General features: G+C 36.0%; 1 protein-coding gene across 2 annotated transcripts in view; it reads left to right on the top strand.

Annotated features, from left to right (window-relative positions):
• Positions 1-27,631, top strand: part of LOC134660534 (synaptotagmin-7) — a 569,193-nt gene that overhangs the window by 533,938 nt on the left and 7,624 nt on the right. Inside the window, exons 1-2 of one of the 2 annotated variants that reach the window (XM_063516311.1) lie at positions 19,148-19,218; positions 25,914-26,054. In XM_063516311.1, the coding sequence (XP_063372381.1) occupies positions 19,183-19,218; positions 25,914-26,054 (177 nt within the window). In that variant the 5' untranslated portion in view covers positions 19,148-19,182. Of the gene's footprint in view, positions 1-19,147; positions 19,219-25,913; positions 26,055-27,631 lie in introns of those variants that run through there. The other variant, XM_063516310.1, reaches the window with a different exon arrangement.

Below are 27,631 nucleotides of genomic sequence, written 5' to 3'. Positions count from 1 at the left end.
ACATATTTTTGGGTAAGCTCTCTACACCCATATTTTACACTTGACTGCAGGTACCTACGCAAATCACTACATAGTATAAAACAAAGTCGCTTCCCGCTGTCTGTCTGTCCCTATGTATACTTAGATCTTTAAAACTACGCAACGGATTTTGATGCGGTTTATTTTAATAGATAGAATGATTCAAGTATAATTTATTAACCCATGCGAAGCCGGGCGGGTCGCTAGTACGACATTGGTATAAGGCTACGTACACTATGGGTATGCCAAATAAGTTAAAGTAAAAAGACATAAAACCTTTCTGTTATGAGGGCTATTACATTTTGGAGTCGGTGCAAATATGGATAAGTAATTGATGTTCACCTTGAGGGTTTCCGTAATAATACGAATTTATTGTGAAAGTGAAAACCAATAATATATTACCATATTTTTGTAGAAATATCGTCAGAAGTCTTTTCTTTATCATAGTTTAATTTAATTTATTGTATTAATTAGGTATGTATGGATCTTTTTTTTTTCTCTTTATTGAGGGGCTTTTTCGATTGAACGAATATGTCACCCCAAGGTATGTATGGATCTTGTTATCCGAAATAAGTATAAAATATAAATAATTATTAATCTAATCATACAATACAATGTGCGAGAACAAGTAAACTTTTGTAAGCACTGAACAGTTTTAATAATCACTGCACCTTATAAAACAAAGTCCCTCGCCGCGTCTGTCTGTTTGTTTGTATGTATGTTCGCGATAAACTCGAAAACTACCTACTAAACGGATTTTCATGCAGTTTTCACCTATCAATAGAGTGATTCTTGAGGAAGGTTTAGGTGTATAATTTTTTTGAGGTTTTGTGTAACCCGTGCGACGCCCGGGTCGCTAAGTTATGTCATAGTTATGGATTTTTGCTGTTGAGTTTTTAAAATTATTTCAAAATGGCGGAGTCATAGGGGTTCGTAATTACACAACTGACAGAGCCACGAGTTAAGCAGTGTCGTCTTTAAATTAGTTAATGCTGATTATACCTTTAAGAGCTACCCCACACTAACGTCTTTTAAGCGTCGGCGTATAGTCAGCGCTATGGAAAATGGCGTCGCTGCGCAGTTGCGCCAACGTTGCGTCGAGCAGCGGCCATAGAGTTGACTACACGCCGACGCTCGGGAGACGCTAGTGTGTGGTGGACCTAAATTCGTATTAATTATCTTCATCAACAGGAAAAGGGCTTAAATTTATGTTATGCTAATTTTAACATTTCAAATAACCGACGTCTCGCAAATTCAAATTTGCAACATCAAACATAAATTACTTCCAAAACAATCACAGATAATATCTATTTTGAATTAAACTCCTGCAACTAATATTTGCTCTCGCCCATAGACTAGGAATCCTCTAGACGGAGTTTAGAGCAATTATTTCATGAAACCGATGCTGCCAAAAATACGGGGGTGCGGAGGGACGAGGTGAGCGAGTCCCGTGCCGTGATTGGTCCGTTCAAAGACACGGACCAATCACGGCACGGGATTCTGACACTTTGACTCGAAGATGGAGTAAAACTACCGTATATAGTGGCAGAGGGGGTAGCGTTACTATACTCAGTCTAGAGGATGTGTCTGTGCTCTCGCCTCTCGATATCAGGCAAGCAAAGGTCGTTTAGTAAAACGTATTACTTTCGGCCCAAGGGACCGAAGGAAATATGGAGAGTAGGCGGTAAATTTATCATTTTAAGAGGAAAGGCGACGACCGCCTTTCTATACAAACGTATAGTTACGCTCTCATTTTAAAACGACTAGCTAGATTGCTACTTACTGGTGGCACTTACAATAAGATAAGGTAACAAATAAATCTTTATTTACTTGAAACCTAATACAGTATTACACTAAATTACAAAAGAAGGAAACAAAAAAACTTATATTAGGTTTGTAGCAGATTCATATTGGATTGAGCCTCTGTTTCCTGAACTAGGACAAAGCCTGTGACTCAGGATTCAGCGATTCCTCCGAGGAAAGTGTTAGGTTATTTTATAAACTTAAGTACTAAAGGAACATAAAAAGCAAAAATAAAAGGTATATCTAATCCTTAACTTAATTAATTATGCATCCCGGCGTTCGTTGGCTCGTTGGGCGAACGATATTCTTTTTTGTTTTTTATGATATAGGAGGCAAACGAGCAGACGGATCACCTGATGGTAAGCGATTACCGCCGCCCATGGACACCTGCAACACCAGAAGGGTTGCAAGCGCGTTGCCGGCCTTTAAGATGGGAGTACGCTCTTTTCTTGAAGGTTTGAAGGTCGTATCGGTCCGGAAATACCGCAGGCGACAGTTCATTCCACAGTTTGGCTGTGCGAGGCAGGAAGTTTCTGGAGAAACGCACAGTTCTGCCCTCCTAAGGTAAAAGGCCGTATTTTCAAAGAACACTATATGAAAATACGGCCTTTTACCTTAAGAGGGCAGAGTTGAGGACTGCCAACCGAGGAGGAAGATTGCGGGTCACTTCTGGATGAGATTGGCTCAGGACCGGGGCTCAGGATAAGTGGCGTACTCGAAGAGAGGCTTATATGCTCAGAAGGGGACGATAAAAGGCTGATATGATGATGAATATGCGAGTACGAGCGAGATGCAAAGAAAGTAAGTTAAGCACACGTTATGTCAGTGTCAAACTGGTCGCAGCCATTGTGCGATAGTGAATTTACCTCAAAAATATTCTTTATTTTTTTTTGCCTGGGTAAAAAAATGACAGAACGTCAAGTTAAACGTTAAATGCCAAAAAAATACGTCAAGTCAGACCGTCGTAATCACTACAACTTATAAAACAAAATCCCCCGCCGCGTCTGTCTGTTTGTATGTATATATGTTCGAGATAAACTCCAAAACTGCTGAACGGATTTTCATTATTTCATTAAATATTTTGATTTGTGTTTTATAAGTTGTCACACTACTATTTATATAAATAGGATTTTCATGCGGTTTTCATCTACCTATCAAAAGAGTGATTCTTGAGGTTTAGGTGTATATAATTTGTTAAGGTTCTATCCGTGCGAAGCCGGGGCGGGTCGCTAGTTATAACTAAGGTAAAATCTTACGTACGAAATTACATTCCGGGTTTTTACGAACCTTTTTACCTTTATGTCTCCTGACATCTGTTTGAATCATATGTAGGCAAGGAATGCAAAATATAAGTCAGTTGAGCATAAAATATGCGTAACAGTACCTAAAAAATATAATATATCATCACTACATAGTATAAAACAAACTCGCTTCCCGCTGTCTGTCCCTATGTATGTAGATCTTTAAAACTACGCAACGGATTTTGATGCGTTTTTTTAAATAGATAGAGTGGTTCAAGAGGAAGGTTTATGTATAATTTGTTAATCCGTGCGAAGCCGGGGCGGGTTGGTAGTATAAATATATCATATTTTATATTTACCAGTCGCTTTTCAGTGATGGAAAACGTTGTGAGGCAACCGGACTAGTTGCATAGTTCGAATCTTCGTTCAGTCCACTTTTTAGGGTTCTAAGGTAAAAACAGGACCCTATTACTAAGATTCCACTGTCCGCCTGTTTGTCACCAGGCTGTATCTCATGAATTGTGTTATAGTCAGATAGATAATCAGTTGAAATTGTCACAGATGATGTATTTTTGTTGCCGCTATAACAACAAATACTAAAAAGTACGGAACCCTCCGTGGGCGAGTCCGACTCGCACTTGCCCGGTTTTTTTTTCACAAATAATCACCCGGAAACAAAAAAAAACTAAGCAACGCAATTTATACCTCGGCCGAGGTTAAAAAAGGAAAACCTTTTATTCAGCCTGATGCATAAGCCACCAGTTTCATTAGCCCAATATTAAACTAATCAATGTTATTAAATATTAAAATGACAGAAGCTGATTGGAGAGCAGAGATAGCCCAGTCAACGAGGACTTTGTACCCGAATTTGTTACTAGCGGTCAAAGGTAAAATACAAACATGATCGCTGAAAACAATACAATACACTCCTTTTTTTGGGCAGTCGTGTGAAAATAGAAATAGAATAGAACTTTAAACACACAAGACGACAACAATGACGACAGAAGCAACAACGACACTCTTTCTATAAGTACCCTGTGGCACACATTATTTACTCAAAGATTATTACTTTTTTAACAAAAAACATTTTATTTTAATTTCCAATTTTGATAAAGGCGGTGGCAATTGCGGCTCCGTTGGGATACTTGGGATAAATTGATTAATCAACTTCCAAAATGAAGAAAGTTTATAACAAAACAAATCCGTAGCCCACTTATACTTGACACAGAATGCTCTTGTATTGGAACGTCTTCATTGACTGGACTACGGACGCCAATCAATTGGGCAAACAGCGGTCTGTCAATTTGTCTTCATTATGACTTTAAACACTAATTGGATCATGCATTCTTTAGGCATCTTATTTGTCTATGTATAGGTCTACTTTTATTTCTAGTCCTAGAAATAATTATGTCATGTCCCTAGTAACTAGTTAGAACAATGTGGCATTCCACTAGAGAAGGGTCCTTATGTTTCATCAGCAATAAGGGCCTTTTTGTTAGAATTTCTTTTGGAATTTCAGATGGAAACGTCCTTGTTGAACTTGAAGCATCAGGGCCCTTCTGTGGTGGAAAGCCACACATATGTTTTAGAGTATGTCATAATTATGGCAAAGTATATTAGACGAAGTATAAATATACTCTTTAGCCGTTATATCAAAAATAGTTATATGTCGTTGATTAGGTAATATAGTACATACGAGTGTAATATATTTAACAATAATATATAAAAAAGTAATTATTAAAAAAATTTAGTACCTACACCTATTACACAGGCTAACTCATATAGGTCATACTTAAAAAAATTTGCTATAAGACATATGTTTTCGTTGTTGGTTCCACAATAGAAACTGTTCACCTTTCAGGGTACAGTCAGATACAAGAAAGACACCTTGTATAACCACTATCCTGTACCAGCTAAGTGCCTCTACCTTTAGCCTATTCCAAACAGATCACACGTACCAACAATCAAATAACAATCGACCGAGTTAGAACCAACACACACTAGCGTCTCCCGAGCGTCGGCGTCTAGTCAACTCTATGGCCGCTGCTCGACGCAACGTTGGCGCAACTGCGCAGCGACGCCATTTTCCATAGCGCTGACTAGAATCCGACGCTCAAAAGACGCTAATATGGGGTGGCACTTAAACTTCAAATTCCCTTGCGCATGTGTTCCTAAGACCAAAGTTTCATCTTTTGAAATGAAGTCATAAGTTAGTACGTTTTACGAGGCGCTTAAGATCTTTTTCATATATTTAGGAGTTACTGGTAGAAATTTAATAAAACTTTACAGGCTTTTCAAGTTTGCTGTAGAATGATAAAGGTGGAACGAGGAAACGTGAGATAATTTGTTGATGGCTATCCTTGTTCTGCCGTGTCCTTTATAAAGGACATTTCAACCATACGGAATGAAGACGGTATGGCATTAGGGTGTTTGTGCATACCAATAAATGAATGTTTCTATTTATTTTCAAAGTGGCTTTGTCGTTTTAGTTGCGGTTTCTAATTGGTCAAAATGCCAATAGTTAAACATGGTTTGATATTATAATTATAGAGACTAAATTACAGACAAAATGCCAATTATGCCAATCTTAAGCTCCATATTTGTTTACTGAGATAATATTAGTACCGCATCTTACATAAGAGACACTTATTCATATTATAAATAAATATTATAGGACATTCTTACACAGACTGACTATAAGTCCCACAGTAAGCTCAAGAAGGCTTGTGTTGTGGGTACTCAGACAACGATATATATAATATACAAATACATAAATAGATAGAAAACGCCCAAGACTCAGGAACAAACATCTGTGCTCATCACACAAACAAATGCCCTTACCGGGATTCGAACCCAGGACCGCGGCTTCACAGGCAGGGTCACTACCCACTAAGCCAGACCAGTCGCCTTTTTTAGGGAAGACCGAGGTAAGTTGATATAACGTTGATTTTGCGGAATTTATCATCATCTTGAGGCAATGACGCATATTTTGAGGGACCAGCGGACGGTGGTACGCGGCTTAACATCGTTTTACACAAATCGACAACAGTTATAGGGATGTCTCATAATTGACGTTGTTTCAACCTAACTCTGTTTTAACTTACCTACTAAGAGCCCAAGAATCTTTATCTAAATAGACCCCCAAAAAACTTTCCCTGTACATTACAGCGGTCGGCAACCTTTTAGCAGCCAAGGGCCACATAGTAGTTAACGAAGTTGACGGGGGCCGCACTTTGTTAATATTTACGACTTTATCAGACATTGTCGTTTGTCAATACTACATACAAAATAATAAAATAGGCAGGGAGGCTCGCGGGCCGCAAGTGACAGGTTCACGAGCCGCATGCGGCCTGCGGGCCGCAGGTTGCCGACCGCTGCGTGTACAAGATTAACAAGTTTGTTTCTATCAGAGAAGAAATTCCGAAGAGTTTCTCATATTTTCTAATAAATTGAGCATTTATTAAGTTTTTACTCCGAAGGGCTGAATTGATAGTCGTCACTTGGGTTCAAGTTTGAGAAACATTTTAAGGCCAACGATGTATAAGAGTCACCCAACACTAGCGTCTCCTGAGGAGCGCCGGCGTCTAGTCAACTCTATATGGCTGCTACTCGACGCAACGTTGGCTCAACTGCGCAGCGACGCCATTTTCCATAGCGCTGACTAGACGCCGACGCTCAAAAGATGCTAGTATGGGGTGGCTAAAGGAGTAAAATTTGTAATGCGACCATTTCAATTAATATAAAATAAAACTATTTAGTTTTAGCCTCGTAAGACAACCTATATGCTCGTATAATGTTTAAAAAAACTAGTAGGGGAGAATAATTTAATTTATAAGTGTAATAGTTATTTTCGATACAAGTGCGAAATTCGCAACGAGTGGCGAATTTTAAAACACGACCGACACGAGTTGCGAATCACCTATTCGCACGTGTGTAGTACAACGTTTTATGGTAGGATTTAAATTTTGGACGTAGTTACGTAATGTGCTTATTATAGCACAGGGTGTCGTAATGAAGCACCAGATATACTGTTAAATGTATTTTAGCAGTAATCTCACAAAATACACACGCTCGTAAAAGTTCAGTTCAGTTCAGAGCCCATACCATGAGTCACTGACAGTGTCAAAACTGACATATACGCTATCGAGAACGTAATTTACTTTCTATACATCTCGCTCGCACTAATATGCGAGTACGAGCGAGATGTACAGAAAGTAAATTAAGTACGTTCTCGATGGCGTTTATGTCAGTGTCAAACTGGTGGTAGCCATACAGTTTGCGCTTTCTAATTTTGGATACGATTTCAACTGAATATTATAGCTTACCTTGAGAATTAAGAGCCTTCGAACAATCATTAATAATTTATCATATAATAAACGAACTGAAATGGTAACATTTACATAACTGAAATAGGCTACATGACTAATTTTCATTTATGGAATCAATCGATCGGGTTTATTTTTAGGATCAAATGTCTATATGGGACCCATTGCATTAAAGTAACACAAAAGTCAGAAATTGTAGTCAAAGGCCGACAGTCTCACTTCACTCGCGAAACGCCCTAAACAAAACGACAAGGGAACGTGACGTCAAGGTCTCTGGGAGCCCATTTTGTCGTATGGGCAAAACAAGAAAATTGCGTTTTTGTCGGTGAAATATTGCGTTTATGTACCTATATAGTTGCTATATAATATTACTAGCTGTTGCCCGCGACTTCGTACGCGTGGATTTGTATATTGGTGGTTATATATTCTACATTAGCTTAGAACATTATGCAGCAAGAGATTGCGGTAGGACGGTTAATCATTTCTTAATTATTAATATTATACAACGCATGAGACTTGTCTTTCACAACCTACGAAGTTTCAAGCCCCTAACTGAATAAAATTGTCCTCGATGTAATCCCTCTAAACCCCCTTAGAAGATTTTCATGTCCTCTATTTAATAAAACCTACTACCTAACTACCTATTTACGAAGTTTCAAGTTCCTAGCTTTAAATAAAATTTGCACCCTAAGACGAACTTTCATCCCGTTTTTAACCCCCTTAGGGGTTGAATTTCCAAAAACGTTGCAATTACTTTTTTTGTAATCGGCTATTATGCCTTTCTAAGAAGTTTCAAAGCATTTGTAATGGATTCAAACATTCAACCCCTGTTTAACCCTGTTAGGGGATGAATTATACAAAACGCTGAAATTACTTTTCCTGTATTTTAATAATATCCCGAAATACAAAGATTCAAGTCCCGCGTTCGAAAAAATGTTTGATATCCATACAAACTTTCAACCCCTTTTTCACCACTTTAGGGCATGAATATTCAATAACGCTGAAATTAGTTTTCTTGTATTTTAATAACATATATATTTACGATGTTTCAAGTTCCTAGCTTAAAATAAAATTTGAACTCCATACAAAATTTCAACCCCTTTTTAACCCTGTTAGGGGATTTACAAAACGCTGAAATAACTTTTCCTGTCTTCTAATAATATCTCCAAATACAAAGATTCAAGTCCCGCACTCTCAAAAATATTTGATTTCCGTACAAATTTTCAACCCCATGTTTTACCACCTTGGGGGGTGAATTTTTAAAAACGCTGAAATTTGTTTTCTTGTGTCTTAATTCAATACCTTTTTGCAAAGTTTCAAGTAAAAAAAAAAAAAATTAAAAAAAAAAATAAAAAAAAATTTGCACCCTAAGACGAACTTTCATCCCCTTTTTAACCCCCTTAGGGGTTGAATTTCCAAAAACGTTGCAATTACTTTTTTTTGTAATCGGCTATTATGCCTTTCTAAGAAGTTTCAAAGCATTTGTAATGGATTCAAACTTTCAACCCCTGTTTAAACCTGTTAGGGGATGAATTATACAAAACGCTGAAATTACTTTTCCTGTATTTTAATAATATCCCGAAATACAAAGATTCAAGTCCCACGTTCGAAAAAATGTTTGATATCCATACAAACTTTCAACCCCTTTTTCACCACTTTAGGGGATGAATATTCAAAAACGCTGAAATAAGTTTTCTTGTATTTTAATAACATATATATTTACGATGTTTCAAGTTCCTAGCTTAAAATAGAATTTGAACGCCATACAAATTTTCAACCCCTTTTTAACCCTGTTAGGGGATGAATTTTACCAAACGTTGAAATAACTTTTCCTGTCTTCTAATAATATCCCCAAATACAAATATTCAAGTCCCGCACTCTCAAAAATATTTGATATCCGTACAAATTTTTAACCCCATGTTTTACCACCTTGGGGGATGAATTTTTAAAAACGCTGAAATTTGTTTTCTTGTATCTTAATTTAATACCTATTTGCAAAGTTTCAAGTTCATAGCTTAAAATAAAATTTGCACCCTAAGACGAACTTTCATCCCCTTTTTAACCCCCTTAGGGGTTGAATTTCCAAAAACGTTGCAATTACTTTTTTTTGTAATCGGCTATTATGCCTTTCTAAGAATTTTCAAAGCATTTGTAATGGATTCAAACTTTCAATCCCTGTTTAACCCTGTTAGGGGATGAATTTTACAAAACGCTGAAATTACTTTTCCTGTATTTTAATAATATCCCCAAACACAAAGATTCAAGTCCCGCACTCTCAAAAATATTTGATCTCCGTACAAATTTTCAACCCCTTTTTTACCACCTTGGGGGATGAATTTTTAAAAACGCTGAAATTTGTTTTCTTGTTTTTTAATTTAATACCTTTTTACGAAGTTTCAAGTTCCTAGCTTTAAATAAAATTTGCACGCTAAGACGAACTTTCATCCCGTTTTTAACCCCCTTAGGGGTTGAATTTCCAAAAACGTTGCAATTACTTTTTTTGTAATCGGCTATTATGCCTTTCTAAGAAGTTTCAAAGCATTTGTAATGGATTCAAACTTTCAACCCCTTTTTAACCCTGTTAGGGGATGAATTTTCAAAAACGCTGAAATTACTTTTCCCGTCTTATAATAATATCCCCATATACAAAGTTTCAAGTCCAACACTCACAAAAATATTTGATCTCCATACAAACTTTCAACCCCTTTTTCACCACCTTGGGGGATGAATTTTCGAAAACGCAGAAATTAGTTTTCTTGTTTTTTAATATAATACATTTTTACAAGGTTTCAAATTCCTCGCTTAAAATAAAACTTGCACTCCATACAACCTTTCATCCCCTTTTTAACCCCCTTAGGGGTTGAATTTTTCAAAATCGCTTCTTATCTCTTGTACACTTTATAAATTCAACCTAGTGTGCAAATTTCAACTTTCTAGCTTTTGTAGTTTCGGCTCTGCGTTGATGAATCAGTCAGTCAGTCAGTCAGTCAGTCAGTCAGTCAGGACACTTGCATTTATATATATAGATTTTGGATGAAATGTAAGGAATCGAATGGTACCCTTACTTTTATCGTTTTTGGAAGTAAAAAAAAAAACTTAAATTTAGAAACTTTCAGGTCCTGTATTTTTGTAATTTTTCAATATTTTATTTTAATATCCACATTATTGTGATAAATTGCTCGTTTGCTATCTATTTTACTAGATTTTGTTATAAAATTCAACATGTGTCCCTATTGTTAAAGAGAGTTTCTGTAATAATGTCTGACAACCCGCAAGTTAACAGAATTAAATTTGAATAAAATATCTACAACGAAACTGGAATTATCGGTCCATGGCGAAATTTTAAGTATTTTCAGACTAATTCGTAATTGAATTTAGGAATCTGAATTATACAAACAGGCGTATTCTGATTTTAATAACAGGTTATTAATTAGATCTGGATCGCAACGTATCAGCATTGCGTATCAGCATCCTGGGTACACTGCTTCAAGGGCCTATTTTAGATTTAACCTAATAGTTATTCATTTAGTTTAGTATTTGTACTGTAGTACGTCTGTATATATCTATTACTAGCGACCCGCCCCGGCTTCGCACGGGTTAACAAATTATACATAAACCTTCCTCTTGAATAAAAAACCGCATCAAAATCCGTTGCGTAGTTTTAACGATCTAAGCATACATAGGGACAGACAGACACCGGGAAGCGACTTTGTTTTATACTATGTAGTGATCTGGATTAGTTATGAATCTGATCCGTCACTGTCAAAAATGACGTTTTGGTTGAAAAAATTTCACCTTTGACTTATCAGAATACGCCTATCTCGTACTCGTAATCCTGTATGGTTATTTTATTGTAGTTTTTAGGGTTCCGTACCTCAACAAAAGAGTCAAAAGGAAAAAACGGAACCCTTATAGGATCACTCGTGCGTCTGTATGTCCGTCTGTCACAGCCCATTTTCTCCAAAAGTACTGGACCAATTAAGTTGAAATTTGGTACACATATGTAAGTTCGTGACCCAAAGATGGACATTTTACGTTTACAAATGAATTTTAAACATGGAGGCCACTTTTGGGGGGTAAATGAGAAAATTAAAATATAATGTTTTTTAAACTATATCGTGTTACACATCAAATGAAAGAGCTCATTTTGAGAATCTCAAATATATCTTTTTTGGAATTTTAAAATAAATAGTTTAGAAGTTATTTAAGAAAATATCCAAAAAATGACCATTCCTCCCCCCCTTTATCTCCGAAACTACTGGGTCTAAAATTTTGAAAAAAAAAACATACTTAATAGTTATTTACCTATAGATGACAGGAAAACCTATTAGAAATATGCAGTCAAGCGTGAGTCGGATTAATTACTTAGTTTTTGATCCGACCCCTACGGGTTTTTTAAAGGCAATTCACTCGCGTTTCACATATAAAAATACATTGTTAAAATTGGGTAATGTACGGATTGTACGGGACCCTTGGAACGCGAGTCCGACTCGCGCTTGGCCGGCTTTTATTTATAGAAAATGTTGTATAATATAGGATATTTTCTATCAGAGTTTGCAATAATCGTTTAACACTTCTAAAGCGTGTAACTTGAGACTATTGCGAATCTCTGCAACTTGTAACTTGTAACTTAAGCACGTAGCTCTTAGCATGTTCTTGTTAAAGATAAAACTTCCACAACATTTAACTTGTAACTTCTTAGTTTTCCAGTATAACGGCCTGATTCGAACTTTAACCACAGGGCGGACACGCCATACATCAAAAATCATTTGCGTTTATATGTGTGCGCGGCATGTCTGTACACGCGTCATTGTGTATGTGTGGGTAAGTCGCTGTACTGAGAGCACGCCAGAAGTCCGCCAGATTCATGTCGCGGGGCGAGGTAATGCGAGTCGGGGCGGGGCGGTGCGTGGCCGTTCTGTATGATAATAGTATTACTTATTCTGTGCTTTAACACGTTTACTGTCCCAATCTGAATTTTTAACTTTACGGCTTTGTAATATACGGGGCACGGACAGTGAACGTGTTAAGATGTTACGTCAATTAATACGAGTAGATCTACAGTTTTTAGTTCTTATGGCATCTGTCCATTGGGACAATTTCACCAAAATAGATCTACAAACGATATCAATTAGATATGCCAGTGTCAAATGTGACGTTTCTTCAAAAAAAAAAAACGTCACTTTTGACTCTGACACATCTAATCCATAAATCGTTTCTAGAAGTGGTACCTATACGCGTACCTCCGTGAGGGACAAAACATAGGCAATGCGACACTATGATTAGTCGAATTTATTTGTTGCCCACCATAATACATACTAAATTTACGGTGGGGAATAAAAAAAAATGTGAGACTGTGACAAGGACAAACAATAATAGCGCTTTCACTGCTACTCCTACTGAAAGATACATAAGACTATCCCGTTCGGTCATTTCCCCCACCCCTCATGCCAGATCCAGTATACTAGTAATTCATGTTTCCAGATCTATTAATTGACGTATCTTAAAGTTCGAAAAGGGTAGATGTCATGCAGTGTGACGTGCGAGTTGCAGAGGTTAAGAGGAAAGGGGACGGCCGTTTCTCCATACAAAACCTAGTCCCCATTTTCCTCTCTGGATATTGGCATAATTGAAAATATTATGACACAATTTGTGTGCGTCGTAAAACGTATTTATTTATTTTTTTGAAACCCTCTTGCAACTAGTAAAAATCCTGTCATAAGCGTCATACGTGTAAAATAGACTAGACACGTGTCGGAACCGACGTTGAGACAATATACGACAAGCGACATGAATAATGTAGATCGCAGTACGTTTAGAATAGATGCATTGTCAATAGTGCCAACTGGTTTGTATTTCTCGTTTGTATTGTCAAGAAACAGAGATTGCGAGATATTTTGCGAGGAATTCTCGTCGCAATTTCTGTTGGGGTAGCTGAATTATTGACAATTTTACCCGACTGCGGTAAAAGGAAGGGTTTTGATTAAAGCAGTCAATATATGTGGAATTCTGCATGGGTGGGAAGGTGTTTTTTGTTTTGTGTCTGATCCATTGTATCAGTTTTAATCAATACATGTCAGTGTTTAGGAGGAGGGGTGAGATTTTTTAACTCACGGTATATTTATGTAGGTACGAATAACTCATTGTTTTAATAAATATTACCAGTTTAGGAAATCACGATCAATTGTTGAAGGTTGGTTGAAACAAGTTTCAAAATAAATTAAGTTTGCGTTAAAGTAGGTATTCAAAACTATTAATCCGTTAAATCGGCCCCCTTTAGACATTCAAAAACGAATAGCGATTATTTCAGTAAGATTTTGAAAAACTTTTTTTTTTATAATAAAGATATTTATTTAGACTGATAGATCTTTCCATTAATGATATGTTTTAAGATTTACCTCCCGTTTTCACGCAATAACTGTAGGTACTATGCCTTCTACTGAAAAAAAAACTTACTCCGAGTTTCCTCTTCAAGATTTTTTTTGTAGGTATATAAATTCTTTATCTGAAGGTTTCCTCTCTTTTTTTGCGTCAGTTTGTTTTGTCACATCAACAAAGCATAACCCTACCTCACATCAGACCAGTGCTGAATTTACCACTAGGCTGAGTAGGCTGAAGCCTAGGGCGGCAGATTTTAGGGGGCGGCAAATTTGGGACATAATTATTTTTTTCTCTGCCATGTCGACCAGAATTTTGCCGCTCCCCTATTTTTTTTTTTTGTTAAATTTAAATAATTTGCATTTTTTGTCGATTTTGCCGCCCCTGTCATGTGCTACGATATCCCACTGCCTATTTTAAATTGCGCAGTAAAATCTATCAAAAAAAATTCGCGCTCGCTACGCTCGCGTTTCTCAATAACATTTTAAGCGTTAAGCCAACTTTGACAAAGGTGACATTCGGATGGCGACTGCTGCAACATTACAGCTGCAGCACTGTCAATTTCCGTGATAAAATGATGTGACGTATTGAAAATGCCATTCTCAGCAGTAATGCGGCAATAAACAATGACCTTAGAGAGAGGGGGCACCATGGTCTAGAAATGCTTAGGGCATCAAAATATCTTAATCCGGCACTGGATAGGGGCGGCAAATATCTAAATCCGCCACTGCATCAGAGGTACAAAAGCTATACAAGTTTCGTAACATTACAGTTCGCACATTTTGGGAACCGGCGTTACGTGGGTTGAATAATGCATCACGTGAGCCGTGGGAGAGTTAAGGATTTGTGGAGGCATCTGTAATGGTATTAACAAATTGTACGGTGTACGAATGTGGGATTTCGTATGGTTACGAAATTCTAAATGATAATTGTATTTTGTCGTTAAATCGCAAAACTAAAGTTACTTTTAAGACATGCAATCATTTTTGAGTACGCTAAGTATTTCGGTGAAATACTTAATGTTTTAAATGATTGAATAATTATGTTTTTAATATGGACAGTTTGTTTGAAAATTCCGTGAAAATAGAGTTATTTTGTTTGAAATTTTAACGAAATAAGTAAAAGCAAATGGAACTCCACCCTCTTGAGACCCACAGGACAAATTTTTATGCATATTCCACAACCTATTTTGAACTTTTATTGAAAAACAAATAGTTCCAGATTCAAAAACAAAACAACCGCTTCTGAGTTTCAGGAGGGTGATAATTAGCACATTACGTCACTATTTCGAAAACATAAAGGGCAATATGTACCTACTGTAAAACGTTGTACGATACATGTGCGAATAGGTAATTCGCAACTCGTGTCGATTTCCTATTTTTCGCATTTGTATCGTATCGTATGACAAAAACTATTCGGCAAAACATAAAAAATAAATCCCACTCAGGAAAGCGTTATAGGGAACCACAAAACTATTAGCTGACGAATCGACATTAGGTGTAAGCAAAGAGAAATATAGTAAGAATAGATTGCTCACTCCATACATCAGTTTAAGTACCAAAAAGACTATTATTTTCGTAGTCGAGATCTAGCATCGAATAGTCGCGACTCACGAAAATTGTATTGAACAACAATTTACAACTAATATTAAAGCAGAAGGAGTTGAAAATAGAGTTCCGGCTAATCCGGTTATATTATTAGATGAATTAATCAACCTTTTCTTGTCACACGTTGCTATGGTTACGGTCTCGTAAGTCACTCTTAAAATTCTAGGTTTTTCGTATTTAAATGAACCAAACTTGCATTTTATGGTAGTTATAAGACCTTTCATAATGGGACATCTAATGAGCATGTTAGTAGAACATGGTACAGCAGTTCTTCTAACAATCTATGCTACTATTGTCTCCTCGCTGATGGGACACAATAACAACAAGAAATAGTTGATTGACCCTGATAAAAATTGTTGAGCGTTAGAGTTTAGGGTCGGTGCAACATCTATTGTCAAGTAGCGGTACTGATAATTCCGCTACTCGATGCTAGATGTCGATTATGAAAATAATAGTCTTTTTGGTACCAAATCTGATGTATGGAGAGAGCACTCTATGTATTTTTTTCTCTATGGTGGAAGTATCCAATTTCGGATTCGGACTTCCTCATTCAGGTAGATACGTGATGAAAATTCTAAGGTCACTAACGACTTATTTAACACGCACAATATGTAATCAAACACTAGAGGATAGCATCTTTCTCGATCTTTTAATTTATTTATTTATTCCCGATTTACATGGATATCCGTGGTTAAGAAAGACATTCGGCCCAATTCGAACTTTAAGATACGTCAGTTAATAGATCTAGAAAAGATATGGATTAGATATGTCAGTGTCAAGAGTGACATTTTGTTTGAAGAAATGTCACATTTGACACTGACATATCTAATCCATATCTAGATCTATTAACTGACGTATCTTAAAGTTCGAATTGGGCCGCTAGAGAATAAGAATATAGACCCAACGATGACCCGGAAAATTGATTAAGAGAGTAGTAGTAGTAGTAGTAAACACTTTATTGCACAAAACAAGTACATAACACAGAGATAATCCAGTAAATGTGTACAAAGGCGAACTTATCCCGTTAAGGGATCTCTTCCAGCTAACCTTTAAGTAACTGAGAGATACATTATGAAATGGTAGTCAAACTAAGATAAATTGTACATGACGGCGAGACTTAAAAGAAGAGCTGCCCCCAAATAAAAGTGGGATATGGCCGAAAGAAGAAGAAGAATTTATTTATTTCACCTTCCTCAAAATAAGAGTGAATAATAGAGTGAGACCAAGCCAAGTTGGCAGCGGTTTTGATAGCCCAGACGGTGCAAGTCAACGTCATAATCTCATAGAAGTTATTTGTTAGGGTTCCGTACCCAAAGGGTAAAAACGGGACCCTATTACTAAGACTCCGCTGTCCGTCCGTCCGTCCGTCCGTCCGTCTGTCACCAGGCTGTATCTCACGAACCGTGATAGCTAGACAGTTGAAATTTTCACAGATGATGTATTTCTGTTGCCGCTATAACAACAAATACTAAAAACAGAATAAAATAAAGATTTAAGTGGGGCTCCCATACAACAAACGTGATTTTTGACCGAAGTTAAGCAACGTCGGGCGGGGTCAGTACTTGGATGGGTGACCGTTTTTTTGCTTGTTTTGCTCTATTTTTTGTTGATGGTGCGGAACCCTCCGTGCGCGAGTCCGACTCGCACTTGGCCGGTTTTTTTACTGTACAATATGGCGTTAGTTTACCGCCCTAGTGCGGTAACTAACACAATACGTGCCTATAACGAAAATTTAAACAGCCATAATGTACTATAAAACGTTGTACAATAGACGTGCGAGATAATTCGAAACTCGTGTCGATTTAAAACACTCCCTTCCTACTTTTCGCACTTGTATCGTAATCCAGAGCAATGTTGTTGTTCAACCACACATACTAATAATATTGATACCCGAGCAATCATACATTAATTCTCAACAACATAAATGTGTTGAGATAATTCTGAACACCTCGCTCGCTTAGCTACTTCTAGCCAACTGCACCTAGCGTCAGACTTCTATATAGGTTCTATATTAAGATTCCCTCACAATAGTGTGACCCTATTTAGCTGAAAGGCAGTTGTGGTTGACAATCGCCACAGTAAACAGAAAATGCTGCAGGCATTTTTATTTTAACTTGTACTTTAAAGCGCGACTTCAGTCGTGTTTCATTAACGTCTAACCGTTACATTCCTGACAATACTTATGGAGTTTGACATTGACCGTCAGTTTTGTAACGATTGCTAAACGGCCGTTAATGATACACATTACACAGTTAAGTGAAAATGCCCATTCTATTAGAGCTCGTATGGAGTCGTTGCACTATGCACGATTAAAATAATATCAATAATTTTGATCAAAATCTATGTAATACTATCGTTGGAGTAACACTTATGATTTTTAGATTACCACCGTTTGTAGGTAAATAGATAAGTGGGATCAATTATGTTACACATTCTTGCTCCTTTAATAGTAGTTTATGTGACTGCCACATAATGAAAGCCATTATAACACGAGTGTGGGTTTATGAAAAGAGGTGAAAGCGGTTTCTTAAGACAACACACGAGTGTTTTAATACCTGATTATGATAAAGTTAATTATAACACAGTGTAAATTATAGTTTGGCCCAGGACTGTCTCATTTCAAACATAGACAGAGAGAATCGTAGATACTGTCTTCATCTTACGTACTAACAACACACAAAGGAAAGAGATGAGTACCTATAGTTTTCCTGGTTCTTACTGACTGACAAGTTGTGTTTGCCAGACTATAAGTTATATTTGTAGGTTACTGTAACCCTTGGCAAAAACACCATACCTACCTACACCAAATTTTCATGAAAATATGTTTCACAGAAAACGTAATTTGAATGAACTTATAAATCATACTTATATAATCTGTATACTGCTGCCGCTAACGGCAGCTTCTGTGCATTGTGGCAAAAAAGGCAACGTTTTCTATACATTTACCCTTTCATTGACTCTGATGAATTATGTATGGGTCAAAAACTCGGCTCTGACTTTTTTTTGCTGATAAAGGGGTTTTTATTCAATATACGTTCGATGAATAAATATATCTATGTAGTCACGAATACTGATGTGCCTTCGAAATGTTTCTAAACATTTTCGGAAACATTTCGAAAATTTCTCGTATTTTTGTTTGGGATCGAAATATTACATTTATGAATGAAGGTTTCCTTTGTTTTTTTTGTGAAGTTTTTCTGAACTTTCCGAGATCAATTTTTTACTTTTTGGAAACTTTTCACATCTGTACTCACAGATTTTGTTTCATATAACTTTAGCCAAATAGTTTCCTCAATTTTATGTGGAAGAAATTCACATTTTTTTTAGATTTAATGCGAGTAAAGGAATGATGGTAAAAATCACTCAATCAATACACATATAAAAAAACATTCAAAGATACCTCTGGATATTAAAATAACCTCAAACACTAAATATAATATATATGTTTATCTACAAGCTATACAAAAAATTCCAAATGTAATAGAAAAATACGTCAACACACGCAAAATACATGTTAAACGCAACTCAAACAAAAATAACGTTAAACGAAAACGCACACAATATCATTGGACAATCATGAACAACCAACAATAGTCACACAAGAATAAGACTCAGTCAAGAATCACCAACGAGAAACGACAAGTGATAAATAAAAATACCGAAGTGATCATAAGTGTTCCGTGAACAAAGTTTCACACGGAACACTGGTTTTGAAAACAGTGAAACATTTAGAACACACAAAAAAAACGTTATATTGTGTAGTGTTTAGGCTTTTCTTCCGACTGTGTTTGTTTTGGACTTTTTCTAACTATGGATTCTCTTTCCATGCTATCTCCTTCACACGTGGTAGGTAGAGGAGGTTGTATATGAAATGAATAGACGAGGGCTCTCTAGAAACGCTTGGTTTTGCTTCGGGATATCGCGGAGATCCTTTTTTTGATAACGCTTGGATTTCAGAAGCTTTAATAGAGCCGAGCGGCGAATTCTGCACCGACTTTGACAGAAGTGTGCAAAAATGTTACGTTCCACGGAAAAGGTACCTTAGGGCGGCTGGCGCTTACGTCGCATAGCACCGCAATAGTATTGGAGCGGCGTTAATAATAGCGTAAGCGCCAACTGCCTTAAAATAAAGATAAGATAAGATAAAAGATTTCATTTGTTTATTTGTTTATTTGTTTATTTCAATATACATCTGTAACTTACAGCTAACAAGCCAAAGCGTCACAAATATTAATATACTATGTCAAACATTATACATAAAACTATCTCTAACAAACATGTAATAGCAGTAGCAGTAGCCACATTAGGATTAGGATTTTTCTATTAATCTCTTACATTTTTCAATAAAACAATACCATGTAGAGTGAAACAGATCTCCTTGCGGGTCTTCATTGAGTACGGAGTTGAGCACAGAGAGTGCGGTCGAGAGCGGCGCGTGTCGCTGCAGCGCGGTGCGCGCCGGCGGGCATGCCAGGAGAGGCGCTGAGCGCAGGCGGGACCGCGCGTTGGGAGCGTACAGTCTAACCACTTCTTCGACCAGACCCGTACACTCTATTTTGTTGCGTATGATACCTAATGCAAACTTAACTACCGCTAGATATCGCCTTACTTCCAGAGACTCGTACCCGAGTACGCCCAGGAGGAATAGCGTAGGATATAGATAAGGGTAATTCGTGAATTGCTTCTTGTACAAACTTCGCAAGTACTTTTTTTGTACTTTCTCCAATACTAGGCTATATTTTGCTTCGTGTGGGTTCCAGACTGTGGCATTTGATTCTAACCCACTCCGAACCAAGGCCGCGTAAAGGGCTCTAACCGCCGCCGATGTCATATGTTGGGAATTGCGTAACACAAATCCTAACTTTTGTGCTGCTCTTTTGGCCACGCTCAGGGTATGTTCTCGGAAACTAAGTTGCGAGTCGAACAGAACTCCTAGATCGCGAACCGTGGCGACCCTCATTATTGCGTCTCCGCCCAAGGTATATCTGTGATTAAGCGGTACAGACGACCGAGTAAAGCTCATCATTTCGCATTTTGAAATATTAAAATTGAGTTTGTTTAGTATACTCCATCTATATACCGAGTTGATATCATTTTGAAGGTCTATGCAGTCTTTTTCGGAACTTATAACTTTTACTAATTTGACATCATCCGCAAACATCATTATTTCAGAGCATTCTACATGATTAGGCAGGTCATTAATTAAAATATTAAAAAGCAACGGCCCTAGGTTCGACCCTTGGCTTATGCCGGAGAGTGTGTTGTACGGCTCTGATTGGTACGGTCCGTATTTTACGAACTGCCTCCTCTCCGATAAGTAACTAGCAAATACCTTGAGCAGCTGTGGTACAAAGCCCATACTACTCAGTTTAATCAAAAGAACGTCGTTGTCTACTCTATCGAACGCTTTTTGGAAATCCAGATACACTACGTCAACTTGTTTCCTATTGTCTAGTTCTTTTGACATTAGGTTTACAAGTGAAACTAGATTTGTAGTTACAGAACGTTTGGGTAAAAAGGCGTGTTGCGCGGATGTAATATGTGGTAAACACTGCGGTAATATGCGAGCATGTAATGCTATTTCAAATACCTTAGCTAAAGAGCATAATATCGCTATAAGATATGTAGTTTATTCATGTAGGCATATTACAATGCGCTTATGAACATCAAATAAAGCTACACCGGCTCCAACCCTACACCTCTGCCCCGAGAAGATTTAAATCCCCCCTCAATTGGAGAAGGGTATCCCAACATGGAACCGGCAACAAACTCGGCGGGACACATCTTTTCAAAACATTATTACATCTTATAATTAACATGCATTACGAAAAAATAAGATAAAATTTAAATTACTATAGAATTCATGCAATTATACACAGTAGGTACTTTTCTTTATAGAAATTTGATTTAAAAAATATGTGTACATGAAATCATACAAATACTCTTTCAGAAAACAAGGTACCTTTACCCGTGGGATGTCACAAATCATTATAAGTGTCATATTTAATAAAAATTAGACATTTATGGTGATATTTCCACACTTAGTCATTGCAAATGTCTTGCAGAATTAGCTTGGTGCGTCTCTAGCTCACAGCTTTAGTAAAAAAAAATTGTCGCACAAAATAGTACATTACATACCTAGGGCAATAAAGTAAGAAATGTCTCAGATCACATGCAATTGTCGGCCGAGGCGAAGCCGAGGTTGACAAACATCTGATCTGAGACTTTGTTATTTACTTTCCGAGGTATGTATTACTATTAAAAAAAAAATGCTTTTGATTATTGCAATTTCATATAACCAATTTAATACTGGTGGCGATCACTTTTTTAATCACGGTGCAATTTTGATATTTTCTTCGGTTTATCACGTTTTTTTCACGATTTTCTAGGTTTAGTTTTAGCTGTAGATACACTAGGGCATTTTTAGATTTGAATTAGCTTACACATCAACAACAAATATAATTTATATTTAAAAAACGCACAATATTTTTCAAGTAACCAATATGATAATAAAATAAAATAAAAGCAACGAAATATATGCATTTGTATTTGTACTTTTGACGTAGTATCATAAATTGTTACTTGAAAATTGTGCGTAAATAAAAATTAATTCTTAATAAAATAGATTTTAGTTTTAGTTATAGATTAAAAACGAATTTAACACTATAATAAACCGGAACTGCTATCTAGATGGCGCAATAAATTAAGTACAAATTTAGTTTTTAAGTTAGTATTTGGTTATAGTCCGTAGATTTGAAGCTGGCCCTGAACGGCTTTGTCAAATATACGGACTATAATTTTCTAATCATTAATTACAAAACTATTCGCTTCGTTAATGAGCAGCTTTTTTCGTAGAAGTTTACAATTTACAACATCTTTATCACAACCTCTGAAAAGATGGCTCCAATGATACAGAAACATAGGGAAATAAATAGTTTTACTAGTTCTAGTATTTAATAAATTCCTAAGGCCCGCGGTGCTAGCTGTAGTACTAATTAGACCAATGTAATTTAAACCATTTTCAATTATAATAGAGCTGCGTTTCTTTTTACTGCCATTTTTTCTGTATCACCATACAGGCTTTAGGAGGATAACCACTATTAAGGTAAAAAAACACAAATTGATAAATATTAAAAAAATCTTATGATATAAAAAAGTATTTCAACAAGAGTTGAATTATAGAACTGTAATTTAAACACAAGTTTTAAACCTACAGACAGATCGGTCAACGATATTTAGTTTCTTTAAAAGATCAGCAAGACATTAGATATCGTTGTTGAGTTTGATCATTCAAATCTCAAGTTTTCAGGTGATACAAATACAAATATGGCTCAAATAAGATATTCATTGAGCTAATCATACGATTCAACAAAAATAAAAGTTTGCAATAATTAGAGGACAAGAAAAACATGACTTGCAGTTTCAAATGTTATTTTTTTAGAAATATTTTCTTTTTGTATGTTTCGACTTCAAACAACTTTTGATGAACCGATATAAAATTCGTTAAAATTAATTGGATGAACAACGAATACTATTTTACTAATAATATTCAACTAACCTTTTAAAACTGGTTAAGTAGGTACCCAATGTTTCCAGTCAAGCTTTATAAATAAATTATAAAAAATAATATAAATAATCATGGTATTATGGTTATGAAATTTTGATGAAATGGAAATGTATTCAAATTAAAATCGGTAACTAAATTATTTATTTGGAAATTATTCCAATAAATACGAATTTTAAGTTGAAATGATTAAAGCAAATACTTTATAATAAATATCTAGTCACGTTCGTTTAAGTAAATGAAATAATTGTCATATTCGTTTTAAAATTAACAAATAATCCGTACAATAACTGACTTCTATAGTGTGTCAAAGGTCTGTTTGATTTCAAACATAGACAGAGAGAATCATACTATCTTTGTCTAACACTAGTACTAGCACCCAAAAGAAAAGGATGAGTATAGTTTTTTTGTTCCTATTTACTGACAAGATTGGGTTGACCCAGTATAGTTATTACAATATTCTGAAGGTCATCCTCCTAAGGCCCACCATACAAAAAAAATCATTTTTATTTTTTAACTTAATAAAGATGTTCTTTTGATTTAAAATCGAACGAAGCAAAATAAATGCAACTTTGTTCCAATTCGAAATGCTTTAAATTACATTGAAATAATTAGTACTACATGTAGGACCGTGGTCTTTACGAGCTTATTATTCTGTCTTATAGTTTTAGTCCCGTTAGTTCCGAAACTAGTTGCGCCTACTACGCTCAGAAATTATTGCTCATGAATTTAGACAGGCGCTTAGATTTTTTTTTTGTAAACTTTGCCCTTCTTGATAATTTTAGTATTTTAATATGTATTTTCTATATTTAGACTAAATTAATGACAATAGTATTGATGGGCATACGTAATAACACATAATTTTTCAAATATTTAAATAGAATAGAACCCTATAAATAGATTCCCCATTTTATTAATTGCATAATAAAATGTATTTATTCTTGTAATTCATATATTTGCATGTAAATTAAATTGTAAAGCATGAATATGAATTTCACTCACTGAACGATATCCAGATACCTTAGAATTTACAATAGCGAAAAATTAGAATAGAGGGTTCATATTCCGGTCGATATAAGTCTAGTGAAATTACAATGGAATTGTAGAAATTTTTTTCTTATTCCGGGCATTTTTTACGAGATCATAAAATCTCAGCTTTCTACTTAGCTGTTGAGCTCATCATAATGTTTTTTTTTTTACAAATTGCAATATTTATATTGTAAAGATCGAAATATGTAAGTCATCAAATAAAAATTCTGGTTTTATATATCGCCTAAAATTATTGTTTTCTAGTCGCGGACAAAGCTACAGCCGAGTTCATAAATATATACCTATAGATTTCTTCACCTTATCGCGATGGATTTTAAAAGGTGAATAAATGTACACATATTTATGAACTCGACTGAACAAGGACATCTGGAATTTTCTCACATTTTAACTAAAATACTATTTTAAGCTTTTCGAAAGTTATAATTGAGTAAAGCTTCCAGAGTTTAATCGCTAAAGGTAAAAACTGTTGAAGGTTATTACAGAACATAAAAGGATAATTAAGTTAAATTTAAACTTTTAAAACTTACCGGTTACCCTTTGTGGCTCGTGTTTGAAATAAAATAATTGTGACGTTCCATACGAAAAGGTACCTTAGGGCGGCTGGCGCTTACGTCGCATAGCACCGCAATAGTATTGGAGCGGCGTTAATAATAGCGTAAGCGCCAACCGCCATAAAGTACCCTTACCCGTGTGACGGCACAATTGATTTGTACCTCTTCACTAGTTAGAATTAGTGTCAATCAACTAGACACAACAAATGCGAACTATGCTATTTATGCTATTAACCTTAGAATAAATTTAAAAGTAGAAAAACCACTGCCTTCATGCCTTGGGTGAGTTCAAGTCTCACCCAAAACAGTAATTTTTCCACTTTTGAAATGTATTCTAAGTTTACGGAATAATTACTTATAATAAATACCTACTATAATTACTTATATCCTAAAAATGCAAGAGTACCCAAGTGTCACGATTTGAAAATTGTTTAGAAATTTAGATGAAAGTTTGATTTCAGTAGTGTTTCTCATTATCCTGCAAAAGAGTTAATTGATTTTATGATGTACATATTCTACGAAAACTTTGTGATATCAAACTAAGTTTTATTGAGTGTTTAAACTGCGTTTTATTTTAATAAGAAATTAAAGAGTTATAACACTAACTAAAATATTTTTTCTGGAAACTAGCAGTTTCACTTAACGGTCATATATTTTGCATAAATTGATCTGTGGATAACTCTTTGATTTTGAAATAATTTTGACGAATTTTATGACAAAAATTACACCAAATATTTATTACAACAGATTTTTTCTCATATAAAACTTAATTTAAAAACAATATTTATTGAGATACGGGAACTATTATTGAAACAAAGCAATTTAATTGGATTACATTACATTGCTTAACTAAAAAATATACATCCACACCGTTCGAGCCTTTCTCTCAGTACTCGTGTCACATCTAGTTGTGCGAGTTTTTCGAACTTGCAGCCGTATTCGTCAAATATTACACATTGAAACGATATGTATCGCATATGTCAGTGTCAAACAAGTGTCAAAAGTGTCGTTTTTGTTCGAAGAAACGTCACTTTTAACACTTTTTTGACACTGACATATCCGATACATATCGTTTACGTATCTTATTGTTCGAATACGGCTGTTGGTCTTGTAAATCAACTGGAACCAGTCTTTTCCGAGACCACGGGGTCGGGGATAATGCCGTCCTCGAAACGTCACAGGCCAGAGGTTATTTTGACACTTAATCATACACGATTAAGTCCCGTTTTCTTAAATAATAATGAGTAAAATCGTGAAAGTTTAATTCAGTTCTAGTATATCTGTCATCCAAATCGTCATCCTAAAATAGTCCAGTTTAAACGCTCTATCGTTGCGTTGTGCACTCGACGCTTCAAGTACCTTTATCTGGCTGACAGATGGCGTTCCTCCAGAACCGGTCCATCTCGCTGGTGGACATGTACATCGACAACAGCGAGCCGAGCGAGAACGTCGGCCAGATACACTTCTCGCTCGAGTACGACTTCCAGAATACCACGCTTATATTGAGGATTATTCAGGTGAGTTTCCATTTTGGACACTTCACTGATAATGATAAGTAGAAAATCGATGAACACCGGTAGCATGCACGAAAAAGTGTCACGTTGTGAACAGATCTCCATGGTAACGTTGTGGACAGATCTCCATGGTAACGTACAAAAGTATGCAATTTTTCATCAATGTTTTCTTATGACGTTATCACGCAAAATTATCGTCCGTAAACCGACTTTACAGACAACCATATTTTTTTATGAGGGGAAATGCTTTACGCATACCACCCGGCTCGGGGACGGACTGGGATGGTTATGTGGGACTCCCTGTTGTGAGGTAATGAAACCCCAGGTTTACCCATGAAAACCTCTCTGTTGCCGCCTCACTGCTATACGGCGAGGTCCCAGGAACGCTGAAGTACTTTTCCGCAACAAGAAGTACTGTGAACTGTTTAGACGACAACGGTTTCACTAACTTGAGTTTAATCTCAAGAAGTACTGTGTCAGCCCTCATGGTGTCATTTACCCACGTCATAATTTCATAGAAGTTTGACGTTTAAAATAACACTTGCACCGTGTGCTATCGAAATCGTTGCGACTTATCTTGGTCTAACTCTAAGTCGTTTCCTCAATTTTATTTTAATGTTTATATACAAACCCAGTTACCAATGTTGCAGTTCATTGAAAATACGGCTTAGCAAAAATACTCATCCTAAATTCGCTTTTAGTTCAGTCGCCATCAGATATATTGGAGCGGCTAGGACGCCTGTATTGTCTGGGCGTTAGAGTGCGTGTTCAGACATTATGAACACCTTGGCCGCTCCGATATATCTGATAGCGACTGTACATAACATCGCCTTGTAACTACCGTTAAATCATAGCTACTTCACCACTTGTTTGAAGACCACTTCTTATACAATTTTGAGATTAAGCCAATTAAAATATAAAAGGAAACGATAAAACACAATCTTGCTTCACGAAGCAGGTGCTTTACATTTATCCACCTAAATACTTAAATATGCATGATTAATAATAATTTGCAACTTCCCAGTACGCTGTTACAAATTGTGATAGAACATTAGTCACAAGGACGTGGATTCCCACAAGGGAGTGTCTTTGGGCCGTTGTTATTAATTTACCTATCCAATCTATATAATAGATGATCACAAGTCTATACTTACTATAGAAACCGATATCTAAGGTCGTATTGTTATTTCCTTTAATTCTCACATCTAATATACGTGTGTGTAAATTATCTGTACAAACAAAAGAAAACACAATAGGTACTTATGGTAATCGACTCGTGTTATTTTTTAAGTACACAAGTATCACGTGCAAATATAATGGTAATGTTTCCTACAATAGGTACTCATATTGAAGAAAAATTTTAAGTAAAGACATTTTAAACTGTCGACTTTCTGCAAATGCAAACGATACCATAATGCTTAGAAATGTTAAAGGAAAACTGAAAAAAGACCGACTTCATACCTATAATAGTTTCAAATGCAATTCCATTTCAGGTCAGATACTTCTCTCTCGGTCGGTCTATAAGTCTTACAATTTACAATCTATTTCTATTAGGTTCATCGTACTTCATCATACATCAT

The sequence above is a fragment of the Cydia amplana genome, chromosome 27 (assembly GCF_948474715.1).
Source record: "Cydia amplana chromosome 27, ilCydAmpl1.1, whole genome shotgun sequence".
NCBI lineage: Eukaryota > Metazoa > Arthropoda > Insecta > Lepidoptera > Tortricidae > Cydia > Cydia amplana.
This window is presented reverse-complemented; position numbering and strand designations above follow the sequence as displayed.